The sequence below is a fragment of the Phodopus roborovskii genome, unplaced genomic scaffold (assembly GCF_943737965.1).
Source record: "Phodopus roborovskii unplaced genomic scaffold, PHOROB, whole genome shotgun sequence".
NCBI classification, from domain to species: domain Eukaryota; kingdom Metazoa; phylum Chordata; class Mammalia; order Rodentia; family Cricetidae; genus Phodopus; species Phodopus roborovskii.
This window is the reverse complement of record NW_026126602.1, coordinates 6,976,626-6,995,050: the sequence shown is the minus strand read 5'-3', so window position 1 is coordinate 6,995,050 and position 18,425 is coordinate 6,976,626. Positions and strand designations below refer to the sequence as shown.

The window sequence follows — 18,425 nt, the reverse complement described above, 5'->3', positions numbered from 1 at the left end:
TAATCTATCCAATAAAAGCCCAGTAATGACATCAATATTCTTCCTAAGTTGCAAAGGAACTTTTTTTTTTTTTTTAAATGAAATAATAGGCTTAATGGGATGGCTCAGAGGCTGGAGATATTTGCACATAAGCCTGATATACTGGTTCAACCCTGGATCCTACAGGGAGTTAAGAGTGACTCCTGAGAGTTGTCTTTTGACCTCTGTGAGTGCCAATGGCATGTAGGCCATGGCTTGTGCATGCCTGCACACACACACACTACATTTTTAAAGCAGCAACATATAAATTGAAAATGTGTCTCATTTTTTAATGGCTCAGAGTTGAGCACTGCTTTGTGACCACGTAGATCGCTGGCAGCAATCAGTAAGCAAAGCCTTCAGTTGTCTGGAAGTAAAGCTGATCCACATGGAAATAACACACAGGTTCTGGAAAAACAAACTCAGGGTGGAAACCAAAAACCACTTAAGACTTTGTTTCTTATGTGCACACACATGTGGGGATCATATCTCTTTCCACCTATGTAAGTTTTAGGGACGGAACAAGTTGGGCTTGGAGCCAAATACTCCTATCCACTGACCCATCTCTCTGGCCAATATTTTTAAGTTAATTAAAAATAGAGTCCAAAGGTCTAAAATACATATGTTAGAAAATGAAAGAGGGAAACTCTGGATCAACAACCTAAGCAATTACACTAGGGATTTTTAAAAATGCACAACCAACTTAATCCAAAAACATAATGAATTCAAGGACAGATTGAAATACAATCATTTGAGCCTTTGATCAGACTTTCAGAGTGTCCAAAAGATGGTTTTGACAGTTTTAATAATATTGCAACTTCTACTTTTGCTGTGTAAACTACACAAAAAGTGTGTTTTCTTCATAGCATGCTCTGTTTAAAATCACATCCAGCTTGGCATGGTGGCAAACACCTCTAGTCTCAGCACTGGGAAGGCAGAGGCAGATGGACCTTTGCGTTCCTGACCAGCCTGGTTTACATAGCAAATTCTAGGACAGTCAGGGCTATATAGTGAGACCATGTCTAAAGCAAGACAGAAAATCACAGCACTGATAGCAGTTACTTATGGTACTGCTTCCACTGCGCCATCTGTGGGACACCTACCAGCACAGGGTCTGAAGACTACATCACACTTCTGTGATGGGGTCGGCTCAAAGCACCTGCATACTGAGTATGCATTATTGCAAATCCCTTTCCTGTGATGAGGGAATGCAGCCCCCTGTGATATGCTGAATACAAAGTTATACAGGTAAAGTATTTTGTGATATGGGAGAATTTTAAAACTATTTTCATGAAAAAGTGTTTCAGGTGGCTCCAGTGACTTCAGAGGTCACCAAACCTTAACACGTTTAGGTTTTACTTACATTATAGAGTCTAACACACTACATATCTGGGAAGTACAGTCAGGGCTGAACTCTTAAAACCTCCGCTTCGCACCCCACCAGAGCCTTTACTTGATGCTTGAGGAAAGGTGGACAGCAGCAAAGCTGCCCCCGCAGCTCTGGGTGCTACCGACACACAGAAGTGGGGGCCAGCTGCCATCAGCATCCCCAAGAGGCCATGCCCCCGCAGCAAGAAAGAGGAAAGGGAGAAGGACTGTGCAAACAGAGGCTAATTCTTAAAAGATTGGCCTAGACAGTATATAAATGGGCGACATTTTAAAGTAGAGTAAGCTCCCAATAGTACAAAGTTCACCAAAACAATTTTTATTTCCAGTGTTTAATTGGGTATGCACACAGGCATGACACAGGTTTGGATTTAGGTCCTCATGCAGAATTATATTCTTCTCAGGAAGAAGCCAGTTCCATCCAGGATCCACTATCTACACACCTATGTTACAACATTTATATCAAATCTGGTATCTGAAGAAAAGATACACTTAGAATATATTCATTTAAGTTATTACGTATTTTACAGAAAGATTAAAAATTCAAGTCACACAAAACTCAAAAACTGTATTAAAAGTTTGAATATAAAACTCAGATCCATCTGGAATGACTAAAGAATGGAAGTTCTGTACCACCTGTGTTAAACTGGTAAATGTAATGAAATTTGTTACGGATAAAACGCATTCATTTATTCAGTGTAAGTTACCTAATTTCAACAGTATGGCACCCTAAAAATCAAATGTACTTTTATCATGAGGCACTTTTGTTAGTGAGAAAACAAAAGAACAATTCTGCTGCACGAGCCAGCAAGTTTTCTTCAGTAATTTGGGGGATATACTATGTAGTAAGTTGCAACAAACACCTTGCTTATTTGTATACAACTGATATACTTTTAAATATGTGTGTGTGTGTGTGTGTTCTTCTGGCTGTAGTAATGCACTGTAAAGCTATTTCACAGTGCAAAATGGTGAATCCAGCCCAAACCAAGGCTGCATAATAACAATTCTGGTACAAGAAAAATATTTACAGAGTTACTGGACCATGTAACAGCATTTTCTTCTTGTTATAGTGGATAGACCCAGCTTATAGACAGGCAGGAGACTCTGCTTTAGTGCTGGGACTCTCAGACAGTTTGTGAGGGTGGGTGTTGGCTGTAGAGCTAGCATTTTGGCTCATGTTCTGGAAGCTTTCTCCGTTTATTTGGTCAGGTGACTGTGGTGGTGTGAAAAGAGGGGGTCCGCTGGATGAAGCCAAGGTGCTAGTGTCACCACTGGCTTCGGGCTGCTGAGGGAGCGGTGAGTGGGTGCTGGCAGGTGTGCCCAGCATGCTGGGGCTCTCGGCCTGTGACTCACGGCCTTCGCCTCGGCTCAGGTCGGAGGCGCTGGTGCGGATGCGCTCCCTGGCCAGCCAGTCTGAGATGGAGAGGTCCTGGGCCGAGCACTTGGGCTTTAACCGATTCACAGCTGAAAGTTCAGATTCTTTGTCTGCATTCTGCTCCTGTGCTTTCCAGAAACTCAGGACACTGATTTCAGTAGCATCTCTGTGGCCTCCGAGCGTATGTCTGCGTTTGATATTTTTCCTTTTCGCCGTCTCAGCAGTAGGTTTTTGATTCCCAACTCCGAACATGTCGTCAGCGGGTGCCCTGGGTCTCAGTTTTAAGCGATCTGCTATCTTTGTTTTCCAAGTGGCCTCCTGCTTTTCGGATTCGCTTCTGCTGGGTGTCAGGAGGCTCCCTGTCGACTTGCCCTTCTTCATGACATCAAACACTTTGGCCAGAGCAGGAGTTTCTTTCTCGGTCCTGGAGTCTCCAGGGCTCCCACTATCTGACTTGAAGCGAGCAGACTTCTTCCTGGACAGTGTGTCACATTCAATAAGCCTGTGGGAACTGAACTGCTGCCTACGGCTGTCTAAACTTGGTGTGAGACTTCCCTCAGTGCAGCTGGCTTCACTGCCTTCCGAGTTCCTGCGGCTCACCCTGGCAACCTCCTGTAGCTTCCCTCGGAAGAGCCGGTCTGAAGTTAGGGCGATGGGGAACACTGGGAACTCGCTCTCACTGTCCGTCTCCACGGGCCGCCCTTCACTCACCAGTTCACTCCTTTCATCGTCAGCCTCGTCCCCCTTGCTCTCTGCCACTGACTGCACCTCGGGGCTCAGGCGGCTGGAATCCAGGCTGGTCAAGTAGGTAGCTGATGATGTGGTAGAATAATCCGAGGTGATGGTGCCGGTATTGGCCAAAAACTCACTGTGCTTGGTTTCTGGACTGGTTGATTTTTTGGTGGAGGAGGACCTCGCCAGTGAAGCCTGGGAAGATGTGCTAAGCAGGGTGCCCGAGTCAGACCCTGTTTCTTCGCAGTGGGGCTTCTGTGACAGAAACGATCTGGGGCTTTCCTTGAGCATGGCCAGGCGACAGCTGAGAGTTGGTGACCTGTTGCGTTTGGAGCTGTGTGGTGGGGAGGGTTCTTCAGATGGCGTCTTCTTCTCCTCCTTTGCTGCACCCGTGTCTTTCTTGGCATTACTGTCTTTGGCAATGATAGCCCTCTGCTTTCTGCCTGATATCTCACTTTCTCTTTTGGACTCTTCTTTAACCTCACTGTGACTCTGTTCCACATTCTCCTTTTTAAAAAACACACTGTCCAGCTCATCTTCGGAGCTGCTGGGCTGGGCTTTCTCTTTGGGCTTTTTCCTCTTACGACTAGCAGCTGCGAAGATGGAGGACACAAGCAGCTCCCTGCTATACTGATCCTTCCCCGATCCCCAAGAGCCCTAGAAAACAAGCAGAAAAATGAGGCTATGAACACTGTCCAGGGTCTAGTCAGGGTTGGCTTGTCTCCAGATATTTCTACCAAAGCTCCAGATGCATCCACAACATAGCCTTTATTTTTTAACACTCCCCTTTGAACCTGTGTCCATGTTAGCTTCTCATTTACTCACCAGTCCCATTTCTTGCCACATCATAACAGATATATTTCTCTTGCAGGGAAATATTTCATGTTTCGGGGTATTGAGGATTCCCAATTCTCATTAATTTCCCCATTGGTTTTCTCCACATCCATAATGCTCAAATATTCCCACTTCCTTTATCTGGTCTATAAGGAGAAGAGTTAAGCAGTATTCTGCCAGGTGTGATGGTGTGCACTGTAATCACACCACTCAGGAGGCTGCCAGGATGAGGCCAAGTTCCAACTCCACAGTGGGACTCTGTCTCAAACACCCAAAAAGGGACACAGGTAAACACCATTCTAACAGCTTAATATTCAAACATGATTTGGCCTGCATGGTTGAATTCAATTTTCTAAGTGTGGAAAATACACGGTACAAGCACTGTACCTGAGACACTTCATTCAGCTAAGGGGAGTCTGGCTCCCATTAGCTCACCAAGACTGGATCTTCAGGAATTTGCCTTGGGTAAATCAGGTTAGTAAAGGCCTCATTCATCTTGTGTAACAGCAAAGTAGAAAATTCAAATGACATAAAGGTTACTCAAAAAAGGTGTAAATCCTTGCCACAAAACACTCCAGTGCACTGTTATTGTAAGAGTCACTTGCTATGTGCGAAGTTATTGATGACAACTACTTAGTTTATTCAGAATGTCTGCCTGCTAAATGGTTGGCAGGCAGGTAAATAAGTTTTTGTTTCTATAACACAATCTTCAGTAAAGACAGCCTAGCAGAAGGCATGTGGAGTAATGGATCAGAAAAATGCATCTCTATTAAAAAAAAAAAAATAAACATCTTAAATAAGCTAGACTGCTATCCTAAGGTCTTTTGAAAGGCTGTTGTTGTATTGACAAATCACAGATCAGTAGGCTTGTGTTGTAATACGCTATAAAGGATTTCTCAACCATCCAGTGTATTCCTATGGCTTACTATGCTTCCTCCATGTTTCACACTGGTAGACCATGGCTGAAAGTGGGCTGAATGGGGGAAACTGGTTCCCTGTCTCTAGCCTGCTCTGCAGGGCAGGGCACAGAGAAGGGATGAATTCACTTTCAAATCTCAATTTTACTGTTCGAAGAAGCCCCTCGATTATATCATCTTTAAAATTCTCTAATTATGACTCTGCTTTTTTACAATTTGGAAACTGTGAGAATTCAAGTATTGATTACAGGCACAGTACAAAATAATGTAAGGTGAACGTACAGGGAAAGGGGTGTATGTCTAGTAAGAAGGGGCAGGAATTGCAAGTATGTCTTTCTGATCTCAGAGTTTATTGTCTATAGCAGGGTGCAGTGAGGCCGGGAAGCTGAGGGAAGCTGAGGCCGAAGACTGTGCTCCAGGCTAGCTTGGACTACACTGTGAGACCGTTTCAAACAAAATTCTGGCAAAAAGAGGTTTAAGAAAGACTAGGGAGACATGACTTCTGGTTATTCCTGAACAAAGGGTTAAAAGAATACTCAGGTAACTGGGGAAATTTACATAAAACTACATTATATAATAGTGTATCATACTCGTATTAGTACCCTGACTATGATGATTTGACTGTGATTATGTAGGAGAAAGTTCTTGTTCACGGCAGACAGGGACTGCACTATTTAGGTGGTGTCATCTGTACTATAATTAGATAAGTAAGTCTGTGTGAGCGTGACATGGTACAAGCGTACACGCACACACACAGAGTCACATTTGAGTTTACTACAAAGTAAGTTTTGGGACAACCAGGGAACAGAGAAACCCTGTCTCAAAAAACAAAACAAAACAAAGTTGTAAATATATGCTTAAACAAAAACCCAGTGATGTGCCCATAGCTTTAACTGGGAACCAGCAGAGTGTAGAAGTGTAGACTCACCTGCAAAGATAGCCTCGTTTGTACTATGGGCAAGTGTGTGCGGGACTGTTCTGATTGCTAACTGAGTTGTGATGGCTTGGACACTGTGGGTAGCACCATCTTTAGGCAGATGGTCCTGGCTAAAAAAGCCAACTAAAAGCATGAGCCCTTGAGTGAGCCAGCAAGCAGTGTTCGGTGGTTTCTGCTTCATGTTCCTGCCTTGGGTTCTTGTCCTGACTTCCTCAATGATGGACTGTGACCTGAAAGTAGAGGGTGAGGTAAACTCTTTCTTCTCCTGAGTTGCTGTGCGTCATGGTATTTGTCATAGCAACAGAAAGGAAACTGTAAGAGTTGGTGAGAAGTGACTGGTTGGGTAAAATCACCTGCAGACCTGAGTTCAATCCATTGGACTCACAAAGTGGGGAGAAGCAGTCTAGTACATGTCCTCTGACCTCTACATGTGTACTGTAGCATATAAGCACTTATGCTTGAAAACTATTAAACTAGTACCCTTCCATGCATGGAAATCTCTTTTAAAAATTATTTTTATCCCTCATTTCTTAAAGACTCGAAGATGCACTCCATAACTATGTCTTTTTTGTTTGTTTTTATTTTACAACCCATTGAGTCCAGTTTGTGCTGGAAGGCTCTCTGTGTGTGTGTGTGCGCGTGCAGGCAGAGTCTCATTATAATAGCAAAGCTCATGCTAGAATGGGTTATTTTCCTGCTTCAGGTCTGTGCCATCATCATTCTTTATCCCATTCTCCCTGCTTTTATGTTAGTAAACAAGCCATTGTTGTCTGCATCACGCTAAACTGTTCCCACATCTGCAATCTTCCAGCTCACAATCTTGTATTTTCCAGCCTTCTTTATTCCAAATTAACTTCTCTACACTCTAGACTTTTCTGCTCTTACTCCGTATACTACTATTATATGTTAATGATAAAAGTCCTCATGCAAGACACTAGGAAGTGTTTTCAAACTGTATGAAACAACTTACCTTAGATTTTGTTGAGTCACTAGTAGCTGAATCTGTGGGAAGTAAATAAAATATGGTTAGTGGGAAGCCAAGCTTCACCACTTTTTTCAACAAACAATGCAAAAGTTATGAAGAGGACAGGCACAGAACAAAATGTGAAAGCAAAACTCGAAACAATAGAACACAGTGGATAGTCAGAGCTCACAAAGATGCAAGCTGCACCACAGAAAGCCACCGCCATGAAAGGATGCTGTGAATTATAGGCAGAACCAGCTCAATGATAGGAATGGCAAAGGAGCCCTGTGCTAAACAAAAACAGAAATACTAGTGTTTATTTTTCTAAATAGTAAATCGAGCAATAATGAAGCTTGAAGACCTTTAAAAATTATGCCCCACATCTTGTATCTGAAGCTGATACACAATGCAGGACTTTCCAAACTGTCGGCTGCCCTAGCTACAAATCAAAACACTCACACTGGTGTATGTGTTGATTTTTGTCAGACTGTCAGATTGGAATTTGTATAAGCATATCCCGGATGTGAGTGGATACGACGGAGGCATTAGGGTGACCTTTCTTCTCGGTCACTTTTGGTTTTGTTAGATGATGTTTCACATCCATGCAGTCAGGGATCCTTTTGGTTAGTTTGGTTAAATTGCTACCAGGTTTTTAAATATCTATTAACAAATGCTATTATGGAAATGGAAAAATGAAGACCATATTTTGCTGTCTGGCAAAAACTCAGATTATACAATTATAAAAGAGGGTAGGAAGGGGCCAGCATGATGAAGAATAAATATCAATTTTAGAATTTTATCTTTGAACTTTTGGGAAAATTATTTCCAAGATTAATGAGCTGGGCCCCGTGCCACGCCCCTTTCAACACATGGCTAAATGCTTTATGACTTTAAGAACCGGTGGACCATACCATGCTATTTCTCCTCAGGGTCCGCTTCAGAAATAACAAGAGACAGCAGAGAAACTTTTAAGAGAGTAGTAGTGATCTGTTTACAATATTCTTAAGAGAGACTTTATACCACAGATCAACTATGTTTGCATTTACAAGAACCGGGGACTTCTGCAGACAAGGCAGCTACAGTGTGGACAGCAGTCCTCCTTCTTCCTACAGTTCCAGCTGTCCATCAGGGACATCACAGAATCCACTAGTGACATTACCGTGTGATAGACTCCTCCCACTTCGCCTGTGCAACATCAGTATAGATTTGCCTGTGTCAGTAAGTGCTGAAAAAAACCCTTTAGAGCTAAAACAAGAACTAGAGACAAAGGGAGAACATTGTGTGAAACAGCATGCCAGATTAGCGCAACAGTTTGGCAGGAGACGGTTTCATCAAAAGCCTACCAAATACTCATACTTAACCAAGCGTTAGGGTGGCAGTAGGGGAAAGAAGATAACCAAGGTCTCTAGTGACAGATGACACACTGGATTGAGAGGAGCAGCTCAGGCTGTATACCTGCTGCTCTCACAGAACTGGCCACAAACAAGAACTATGCATTCAGTCTAACCATACTTTCTGCCATCACAGCAACCACATATTCAGCAGCATGTATCTGTTTTACCTTGTGATGACTATTACATGGAAACTGTGAATTAAAAAAAATAAAATAAAACAAAACAAAACAGTGGTTTGCATGCTCATTGCTCTCATCTTTCCATTCTGACAAACATCACAACTCCATGCACTGTCAATGGCATTATAATCACTGGAAGGTAAGTGAGGTCAATCAGAAAAGGCAGATCGCAGCTTTTATTAGTAGAAAGGAAAAAGAGGAAGGAAAAGAAAAAGAACTCATAGTGGATTGTTACTTATGGCTGATTCGCTGTTTTATGTTATAGGAACGTCAAATAACCTAGAAGTCAGTACTGCCCATACACGTTACCTGATACATCTCCAGGGAGCACGCCTGTCCTTCCAATGTTGGTGAGTAAATGATCTATGTTTGGTACTGGCTGGGAGTCTACTGTGTTCTCCTCCTGCACTGTTGTCTATGGTTAACAAACAAAGAGCTCTTCATCATTTCTTCAAAGACAACTTTCAAACAACATCTAGTAGAAGACATTAGCTTAACGTTGCATTGGTTAGATGTCACTAGCGGTAAAGTAAAGTAAGCACCACAGTTATATTCTTATCAGATCAGCAACCGAGGCACTAGAGACCTGCTTCCGGGTGCAAAGCTGATAACAGCACACAAAGCAGAGGATCAAGACTGCGGTGGCATCAGAAGGAGCCTGTGTCCCACATGAAAACCGCTGAGCACGCGCGCTGACAATACTTACGAGAGGTTCTTCAGCACCTTCTTCTGTGAAAAACCAGTCATGCTAAAATTTAAAATAAAAAGATGAGAATAATTAAATAACTAACCCTCTACGGGTATTTCTATCTTGGGGAAACAGCACAGAAATAAGGGAAATGCTGTAAGGGAAGAAAAAGTAGAAGCAACTTTTGTCCTACCAGTTGTCAGCTGTGATGAAAAGTAACTTTCAGGAAGAGACGCACTGTGAACTTACTTGCTGGATGAGAGTCTCTACAATTTTGTACTGGTCAGGCATGTGTGTGACCATGTGGGTCATGTTGTCTTCTGATGTTCGCACTAGAGTTGGACCAAAAACGATTGCTAGGTTTCTTGGTTCCATCTGAAGAAAAGGAAGAAAGTGGAAAATTAGATTAAACCTCCACTGCTGGTCTGGCATTTTGTTGCTGAAATTAATTTTGATGAAGAAAATACAAGGAATGGATGAAGAAAAGGAAATGCTTCCTAGTTAGGGTTTTCATGAGCAAATTTTTGAATGATAATAGACAATGGCTAATTGGTATTTGTGTTTCTCCAAGAAGTCTTTGATTAGTTTTAAAGCAAATCAACTGTTTTTGGTTAGAAGATGGACTGGGTGTGGGGGGGGGGTGAAATTAAAGAAAAAGGAATTGAAAGCAAGGGACAAAGGACCAATCATACTTAACCAGGGAATGAAAAAATTCATCATTCTGGATCTCACATTACCATCTTTTAACCACTGCAGCAAATGCCATCTTTTAAGCAGTGTCACATGTGCTACTGTACCACATGGAAGAAAAATAACTCACTACATTTAGGATTTTCCTAGGATGTTGCCTTACTAGAATATAAAAATAATACCTTTGGGAAAAGATTTGGGCACTGGCATGTGTGTGTCTTTTTCTGGAATATTCAGTTATTTTATTTTAACCCCTATGCTGGTAAGAGTGGCCCAAAGCCCAAAAATCCACCACATCAAATGCTTTATTTACATCCGGCATTCAGTAGATTCCTGTCTCTGGCTTCATTTAAGTCTTTAGACTAATGACATACTTTAATATTTATGTATAGACACATGTTTGTCCCATATGAGTAGCTTTTAGCTGGCTCCTATATATAAGATGACACTTAGCCTGTACCATACTGTCTTCAAGATTCAGTATTAATCCAGTAAAAAGGGTGTGATGCCTATATCCTTGGCTCCAGTATTGGCAGAAGGAGGCAATAAGTATATATATACTTAGATTCCATAGTTAGATTCAAGGCCAGCCTGAGCTACAAAAAAACTGAGGCAGGTATGGTGGCTCACACTTTTAATTCCAGCATGGGGAAGGCAGGATTTCTTGAGTTTGAGGCTAGCCTGGTCTACATAGCAAATTGCAGGACAGCTACACAAAAAACCTTTATCAAAATAAACAGAACAATTCGTCAAGAAAGCCCGAACATGAACTGAGTATCTGATAATACTTAGGACAGTAGTTGTGGGTATGTGGTGGTGTGGTGTTAAAAGAAAGTAGTGACATAAAATGAAACATTTCTAAATGAAATGCCCCTTCACGAGAGTGACAACTGCTGTCTGGGGACCTGTACTTTTGAGCGACCTTCAGAAGGACCCATCAAGTGCAGTCTGAGGCTTCCCACGAGTACTCAACACAGAGTGGTGAAGGCCAATGCTCAACTGAAAAAAGTGGATTTCAATAGGCTGTACCTTACATACCTTATTTTTTTCTGAATTTTCTGCCACTGTCTTCAGATGAGCCGAAAGAAACTTAAGTGTTTCATAATGATGTTCAGGTAGATCATGAATCTGGAACATATTATTTTCAGAATGGATTTAAACGCTGTATTTGAACTGTACCTCCCCAAATGAAAAGTAATACCTACTAGTCTTTTTAACGTTTTCAGCCGGTCTACGGGGTCTTCCTTACGATTGGCCTCAATGAAGTCAGCATATTTATCTGGCAGCCGTAGGAACAAGAGAACAGGGCTTAAGTTTAAACCACAATTTAGAATATATAAGATTTGTCTATTGTTGAAACATAAATCTCTGAAATTTGCAGGCTAGCAATGGTTTTTAATGACCTCAAAACGTTTCCAACAGAGTTCTCTCAATGGGACTTCTTTGAAGCTACTGTCTGGCATTCACTCTGTCCGTCCACTCTCCCCACCTCACGACAGTATGTAGCACAGAGGCGTATAACTACACCTTATGTCCAAAGAACTGACTGAAAAATAATAACTTTTATAGCTTGATGACAAACATAGGTCAACAAAGACCCTATTTTCATTTTACTGATTTTTCACCACTATTTATGAAGATTACAAATGAAAAAAAACCCAGCTCTTAATTGTGGTTTTTCATTAAACTTAGACTTGAGATACATGCCACTTCCATCTTCCCTCATACTGTTTTCTTGGTTTGATTTATTATGCCCTGATTCCCAGCCAGGCTGAGCCTTTTCCTCTGACATGGTCTGTTGGAGCTAACTCACCATTTGTGAAGAGAGGCTCAGGGAGCTTTCTGAAGAAGGATTTTAGTAAACTGCTTATCACATTCAGATCTCGCCATTTCTAGATATGCACAAGAGAAACAGTATTTTTGTGGTCAATATTATGAAAGAAAAAAACCAGATCAGTTATTCAAACAGAAATGAACTTACATCATCTTGTATATCAATGTCAGCCATCCCCTTGTTGAGTTCTTCCTGCATGCTTGAAATGGCTGCGTTGTTTCCAGGAACTCTGTAAATACCTGTATATTCAAGACCCCTTTCTTCAACTAACTTGCAACATATGTCAACGATTAATGGAATATACTGCAAAACAAGAAACCAGCATTTTATTTAACACGGTACAAATGAATTCCTATCACTACTCTAGTTCAGAGTTAATACGTTAGATCAAGAGCTTAATGATAAAAATTACTCAGTCAAAAGTGCTTACTAAATGAGCAGGTAGCCCCTTTATCTAAAGGTCTGTGAACTCAGGCCCTGCTATGATAGCCACTAGGACTAATCCAGATATTTGGGGTCTCCTACCCGGTTGGTGTGGGCAGGCGGGCAGTCATCCAGCCTAACTCCGAAGGTCCCTGTGGCAGCTGGCTTTTTCTCAAATGTCTTCCTCACAATGCTTGGAATACCTCTTCTCCAAGTGCCTTTGTCTTTGGGTGGACTGGTATCATCTTTTGATTGTTATTGAAAACAAAATGACATTGTACAAAATGGAAAAAGACTGTTTAAATCACTTTATAAGTCTAATTCATCAAAGCTTACATTAATTGAAGTCATATCATATAGAACAGTCTACACTTTGCACATTATTTTCTTCCCATTCTGTCACGCCTCCGACCTGTCCACATAACCTGTCAGATACAGTAGACTTCTCTACCCTTTCAGAAAGAAACAGAACCAGAGATCTCGGCTTTGTCTTAGAGTGATACATCTGGCCATTCACATCTGTAAAGATATGACTATGCTTTCCTTCCCTTCCCCTGAGTACAGAGACAGATGGCTTGGGCCTCACCTTAAAGAAAAAGGTGGACCATGTTTACCATGAGCTTCGAGCTAGCTGACCCCAGGTCTGTTGATAAAAATAGCATTGTGAAGCAGGAACACACATTCACCATCTAGCTTAAGTGTTGTTATAGTCAGTTACCTTTGCTGAGAAGCTTCCTCTCTGACTCCTCCTTTGGAGAATGTGGGCTTTGAGTCTTTGGCTCTGATTTAGCACCAAGCAAAGTCTGCCTGATGCTAAGACTCTGGCGAGGTGTTTTTGGCAACTGTTCTGTTTTGCTGTTGGGAGAAATGAACATTTTTTAACAACTGTATATATGACATCTAAATTAACCATAGGCATGGTGGTATTCTCACCTCATCAGACTGTTATATTCTTTGATTCTTCGACTAATTAGATCTCTGTTGGTAACTCCAGTGTCCTACAGAATAAGCAGAAGGTGGCATCAGAAAGTATGTTATTAGACTATTAGAGGCAGAGGGTGATCCCTGCGTTTGAGGCTTGCTATTAGATCACTTTGTTTATTAATACAAATGCTATGATTTATTCTCAGTGGACCTGTCATCCATGTGACAGATGGTCCAAGTGTCTCCTGCTCCTGAAAGTGAGTTTGCTGTGCATTTTCTGTATATATGCAACACTTAGGATAGTTTTTAACTAACAATAATTCAGTATATACTGAATTAATATGCTACGTAAAATACCTGACTGGGGAGCACAAAGCCAGTTTCTTCTCGAATACCAGAACAAATCATGAGCACTCAATACCATTTAGTAAAAGACAGAAAAATACACCAGAATTTATTAATGATTGACTTGTAGGAATAGTGAAGTGGGAGTCAGGTGGCATCAAGAGGGCCAAGACCATCTGCTTTGTCCTAAGGCAAACCCAGAACTGACAAGCAGGAATAACTATTTGTAGCAATTACAATTACACACTGGCATGTGTCTTCAAGCATTTTTAAAATATGTCTTATTTTGAGTGTAATGAAATACATATAACCCACACAGGCAGGAATGAAGATACTTGGAGAGCTTGTGCTCTTTTTGGCTATCAGATTATTGAAACAATGGTTCTCAAAAAGTTGGAACTTTCCCAGGAATCTCATGTTGAAAGAAGCAAAGGCTAATAACATCATGCTTTATGTCAGTAAGAGGGGCCTTGCCTCCTACAAAGAGATTTTACTCAGTTTTGTAACTTGACAAATCTAAACCATAATGATGATGGGCAGGAACACACCCAGATCAGGACTGTTTATCTCCTCACGCATTTCTGTCCTCTATTTAAACCTAACTCTCACACAGGATTCTCAAGGGTAGAGTGGAGGCCACTGGACCTCTTTGTTCCTTCTTTCCAATGTACCCACTTTTCATTATTATTTTGCCTAGGCTTAGGAAGAGAAACTGCATGTTTTCTTTCCCATGCAGACCCTAGATTTTAATTTTCATATGTGTGCATGTATGAGTGTGGGTATGATCATGGAATTAGAAACAGGAGGAAATAAAAAGGCAACAAAATACATGTGACATGAAGTGGAATGCAGGCTACTTTCAGAAAGAAGGGGACCAGGAAGAAATGGAATGAGGGAAAGGGATCAGAAAGACAGAGTCCATTTGAAAATGCCATAATGTAGTTGGGCAGTAGTGGGCTCACACCGTTAATCGCAGTGCTCGGGAAGCAAAAGCAGGCTAGAGTTCCAGGAAGGCCAGGGCTATACAGAGAAACCCTGGCTAGGAGGTGGGGGGCTGGGGGAGAGAAGAAAATGCTATAATGTATCCAATTAGTTTACATGCTTATTAAAAGGCCCAAGTAGCCAGAAGGTAGTGTGGCACACACCTTTAATCCCAGCACTCTGTGAGTTTGAGAACAGCCTGGTTTACACAGCTAGTTCCAGGAAGGTGAGGGCTACACAGAAAAACCCTATCTCAAAAAAAAAAAAAAAAAAAAAAAAAAAAATCAAAACACAAAACAAAATCCCCCAAATAACTGTTATAGCTGAAATCTATACCTTCAGTCTCCCTACACACAATTCAGCTGACACTCTGCAGCTACAGAGCAAAGGCAAGGCAAGGCAAGGCAGGAGGCACAGCAGCACTGGGAGGTTGTCCTCAGGGTGTAAGCCTTTCGGTGTCAACTAGACCATGAAAATGAATGGAGGAAAATCTTACGTGAGGCTGCACAGCTGACGCTGATGTTCATGAGTACTGAGAGCAATGGGTGCAAAGAGCATGAGGACTATGCAAGGAAAACTGCATGGGGTGGGGGAGTGAGCAAACATTTGACCTTCACTGCATTGGAAAATACCTTGAAAAATACCTTGACTACTAAAATTCTTACTGCAAAAGCAACTCCTTGATGATGTAAGCCAGAGACTCTCAAAACTGTAACGCATTATTTCTTATTAAAAAAAAAGAAAAACATGACTTATAACATGATTTTTTCATAATACATGCTTCCTTAGAAACCCACGAGTATACTAAGATATTTTTAACTATACAGTTCTATATATATATATAAAAAAAATCGTATCTTTACCTTAACATAGTAACTTGTTTTTGTAAATGTTTTTATTGTAGCCTAGCCCACAATAATACTAACTTCAATATCCAAGACAGGCTTGTAGTAATTTGTTCAAAAAGGTTCCTGCAGGTTCTATGCCATATGTAAGAAGCTGAAGCACCCACAGATAGTGGTATCCATGGAGGGTATCCTGACCCCCCTCACAGATACCAGGGACAACACTCATGATCAGAAGATAACATGGGGCTCCTGTCTGTGATTTGTTGTGTCTGAAAAGATATGAAGAATATGAATATCCTATTTTTCTTTAGTAATAGTACTTTTTCAATAAGTAAAAATACTGCAGGTATACTTGAGTGTTCCTTTATAATGAATGAAAATAGTGTATCTTATTTTTCATAAAAACAATATGTTCAATGCAAGTGTCAAGTTTTACCCACATCCTTTGAAAAACATACCTCTTCATTTAGGTTGCTACTTTCCTGGATAGTTTTGATCCATGCTAGCATGTCATCTCTGTCTTCAGCCTGGAACAGGCATTCACAGTCGGATGTGGTAAGCCGAAACACATTCCTCCTCTTGGTCTCACTGTATGAGATGTCTATCAGACAAGCATTGACGCTGATGGGCTGTTCTTCCTCTGATGGCGTTATTTGCTCTCTTCTGTCTTTGTACAGGTAAAGTGAATGGCCCCGAAGTACAACATACATCTGTTTCCATGGCCTAATGCTGCCACCAACACGCTAGAAAACAGTAAGTGGTCCATGTCTGTGAATATGCAACTCTGTGACAGGATCAGGACTAAGAACCGCCTTTCAGAGGCATACTTATGTGCCTGGTATAGGAGATGCCTCCTTTTCTTGAATACACATTAAGAGAGGAAGGATTTAAAAAAAATGTCAGGTCGGCTCAGTGGGAAAAGGAGCCTGCTGCCAAGCTTGATATGAGTTCCATCCAAGAGACCCACATAGTACAAGAGAACTGACTCCCACGTGCTGTCCTCTGACCTCCACATGCTTACCTTGGCATAAGGACAATCACATAACATACATGCCCACAGATACATTTCAAAGTGTAGCTAGGAGTGGTGACTCATGTCCCAGTATAACAGGAGGCAAAGGCTCTGATGTGAGGACAGCATAGTCTACTTAGCAAGTTCCAAGTACACAGTGAGTAAGTGAATAAAAATTTAAAATGGTGGTATGGGTGCAGGTTAGCCAGTCCTAAGGGCAGAAGAACTGGCTCTGGCCCTTGCTGCTGGCTGCACTGGGTGAGCTAGCTAAGCAGTGCTGGAGAGCTCTCCCTGGGGGTAATGATGAGGGAAAGCTGGCAGGCTGATCAACCCAGCTACCACCCAGGCCCAGAACCAGGGCTATGAGGTAGCTCACCCCAACATCTATGAAATGCTGGAGCACATGAAGGGGCTGGAGACTGCAGATGCAAAGCTGCAGGATCTCCATGAAGGAGGACAACAACAGGATATCCAAGAGGCACTCCAGAATTGATGGTGTAGCAGGAGCCAGAACAATGACTCTGCAGTGAACACTTGCAAGTAAAGCTATGGACTAAAGAGCAAACTGTGTGACTGACTGACTCACTGTCATACTATAGCTTCCACACTGAGATTTTTCTTTCCCTTTCTCTTAAATTTTATTGGTGGGGGGTGGTTAAAGGATAGAGGGTGGATATGAAGGTACAGAGAGATGAAATTCATTAAAAGTGGTCATTAATGGCTTTTTTGCTTTAATAACAATCATATGGACACAAAACTGTTTTTTCATAATTAAAAAAAAGAAATCCATTAATATTCTTTTTTCCCTTCTGGTGCTAGGGAGTGAATTCAGAGTTCTGTCCAATTCTACCATTGAGCTGTATCTCTGGCCAGGACAAAACAAGTAAAAATCAAGGTTTGGAACAGGGAGATGATTAACACCCCAGGTGGAGTGTTCCCAAAACAAAATGTATTGTCAGGAAATAACATTACCAATGTCATCAGTTTTACATGGTATAAAGCAAGAGCTTCTATATCCAAGTAAATCTGCAAATTTAAACTTTTTGGCAACACTAAAATAGTACTTATGCAAAGATTTTATTGTGTTGGATTCTACTCACTGAAGCACATGTTGATACCATTATACTCATTTATGTAATTCAGGGTTTATAAAATAAAGTGAAGCAGAAATTCAAAAGGAAATTGAAAAAAAAAAAAACTAATAAGAATTGTTATTTAGTGACTTAAGAGCCTCTCTGATCACCAATTCTGGTAAATAACGGAAGTGGGTTCCTCCTTAGACCCCAATTTCCTGTTTGCACTGACGAGAAGCAGAAAACTACATTCCTTTCTTAGGAATGCCTGGGTACTGCACAACCTCACATGTGCATGAGCTTTTCATATCAAGCCTAATTCTGATGTCACATGAGCTAAAAAAGTGCACTACCTTGCCCTTATCAGTGGTAAGTGGTCGGAACTGGAGCCACCCTTCTTTGGCAGCATCACTGAAGACCTCAGAGGAAGAGTCCTTTCTGGATCCAGAGTCCTCTGATGACTTCTGACCATCCGTAATCTACAGAAAGGGCCAAGGACAGTAAATATAAACAGTTACATATGGAAACTTTGTTGGCAAAATGTCTTATTTAATGTTCTAAGTAAAATGCTGTGGAAAGTTCTGGGGTTAGAAGAAGTCACACTAGAAACACATCTAGCCTGACACCTCCCCTGCCCCTCCACCCCCAAAGGTGAAGAGGCTTCCATTGTTTTTCAAAAGCCGTCTACAGAAAAGTATGATTTTACTGGTTTCATGGAGTCACATTTTGGGAGAAAAAGAAAACTGGCTGGACATGCATACACGCACTCGATGACACACAAGAAGTCAGGTGTAGTGAGTGTTACACCTCTGTAACCTAGGCACTCAAGAAGCTGCAATATGATCTCAAGATGTACAAATAATGAATCTAT

The 18,425-nt window shown here is 41.5% G+C and overlaps 1 protein-coding gene across 4 annotated transcripts in view; it reads right to left on the bottom strand.

Moving 5' to 3' along the window:
• Positions 1-1,702: 1,702 nt before the first annotated feature.
• Arhgap21 (Rho GTPase activating protein 21) overlaps positions 1,703-18,425 on the bottom strand; it is a 117,373-nt gene continuing 100,650 nt past the window's right edge. For all 4 annotated transcript variants that reach the window (XM_051205682.1, XM_051205681.1, XM_051205684.1 and 1 more), the window contains 14 exons: positions 17,908-18,033; positions 15,928-16,212; positions 13,305-13,369; positions 13,090-13,226; positions 12,474-12,616; positions 12,096-12,251; positions 11,928-12,006; positions 11,320-11,393; positions 11,153-11,242; positions 9,674-9,799; positions 9,443-9,484; positions 9,046-9,151; positions 7,170-7,201; positions 1,703-4,168 (listed from right to left, as the gene is read on the bottom strand). In XM_051205682.1, coding sequence (XP_051061639.1) covers positions 2,489-4,168; positions 7,170-7,201; positions 9,046-9,151; positions 9,443-9,484; positions 9,674-9,799; positions 11,153-11,242; positions 11,320-11,393; positions 11,928-12,006; positions 12,096-12,251; positions 12,474-12,616; positions 13,090-13,226; positions 13,305-13,369; positions 15,928-16,212; positions 17,908-18,033 — 3,141 coding nt within the window. In that variant the 3' untranslated portion in view covers positions 1,703-2,488. The remainder of the gene's footprint in view (positions 4,169-7,169; positions 7,202-9,045; positions 9,152-9,442; positions 9,485-9,673; positions 9,800-11,152; positions 11,243-11,319; positions 11,394-11,927; positions 12,007-12,095; positions 12,252-12,473; positions 12,617-13,089; positions 13,227-13,304; positions 13,370-15,927; positions 16,213-17,907; positions 18,034-18,425) is intronic.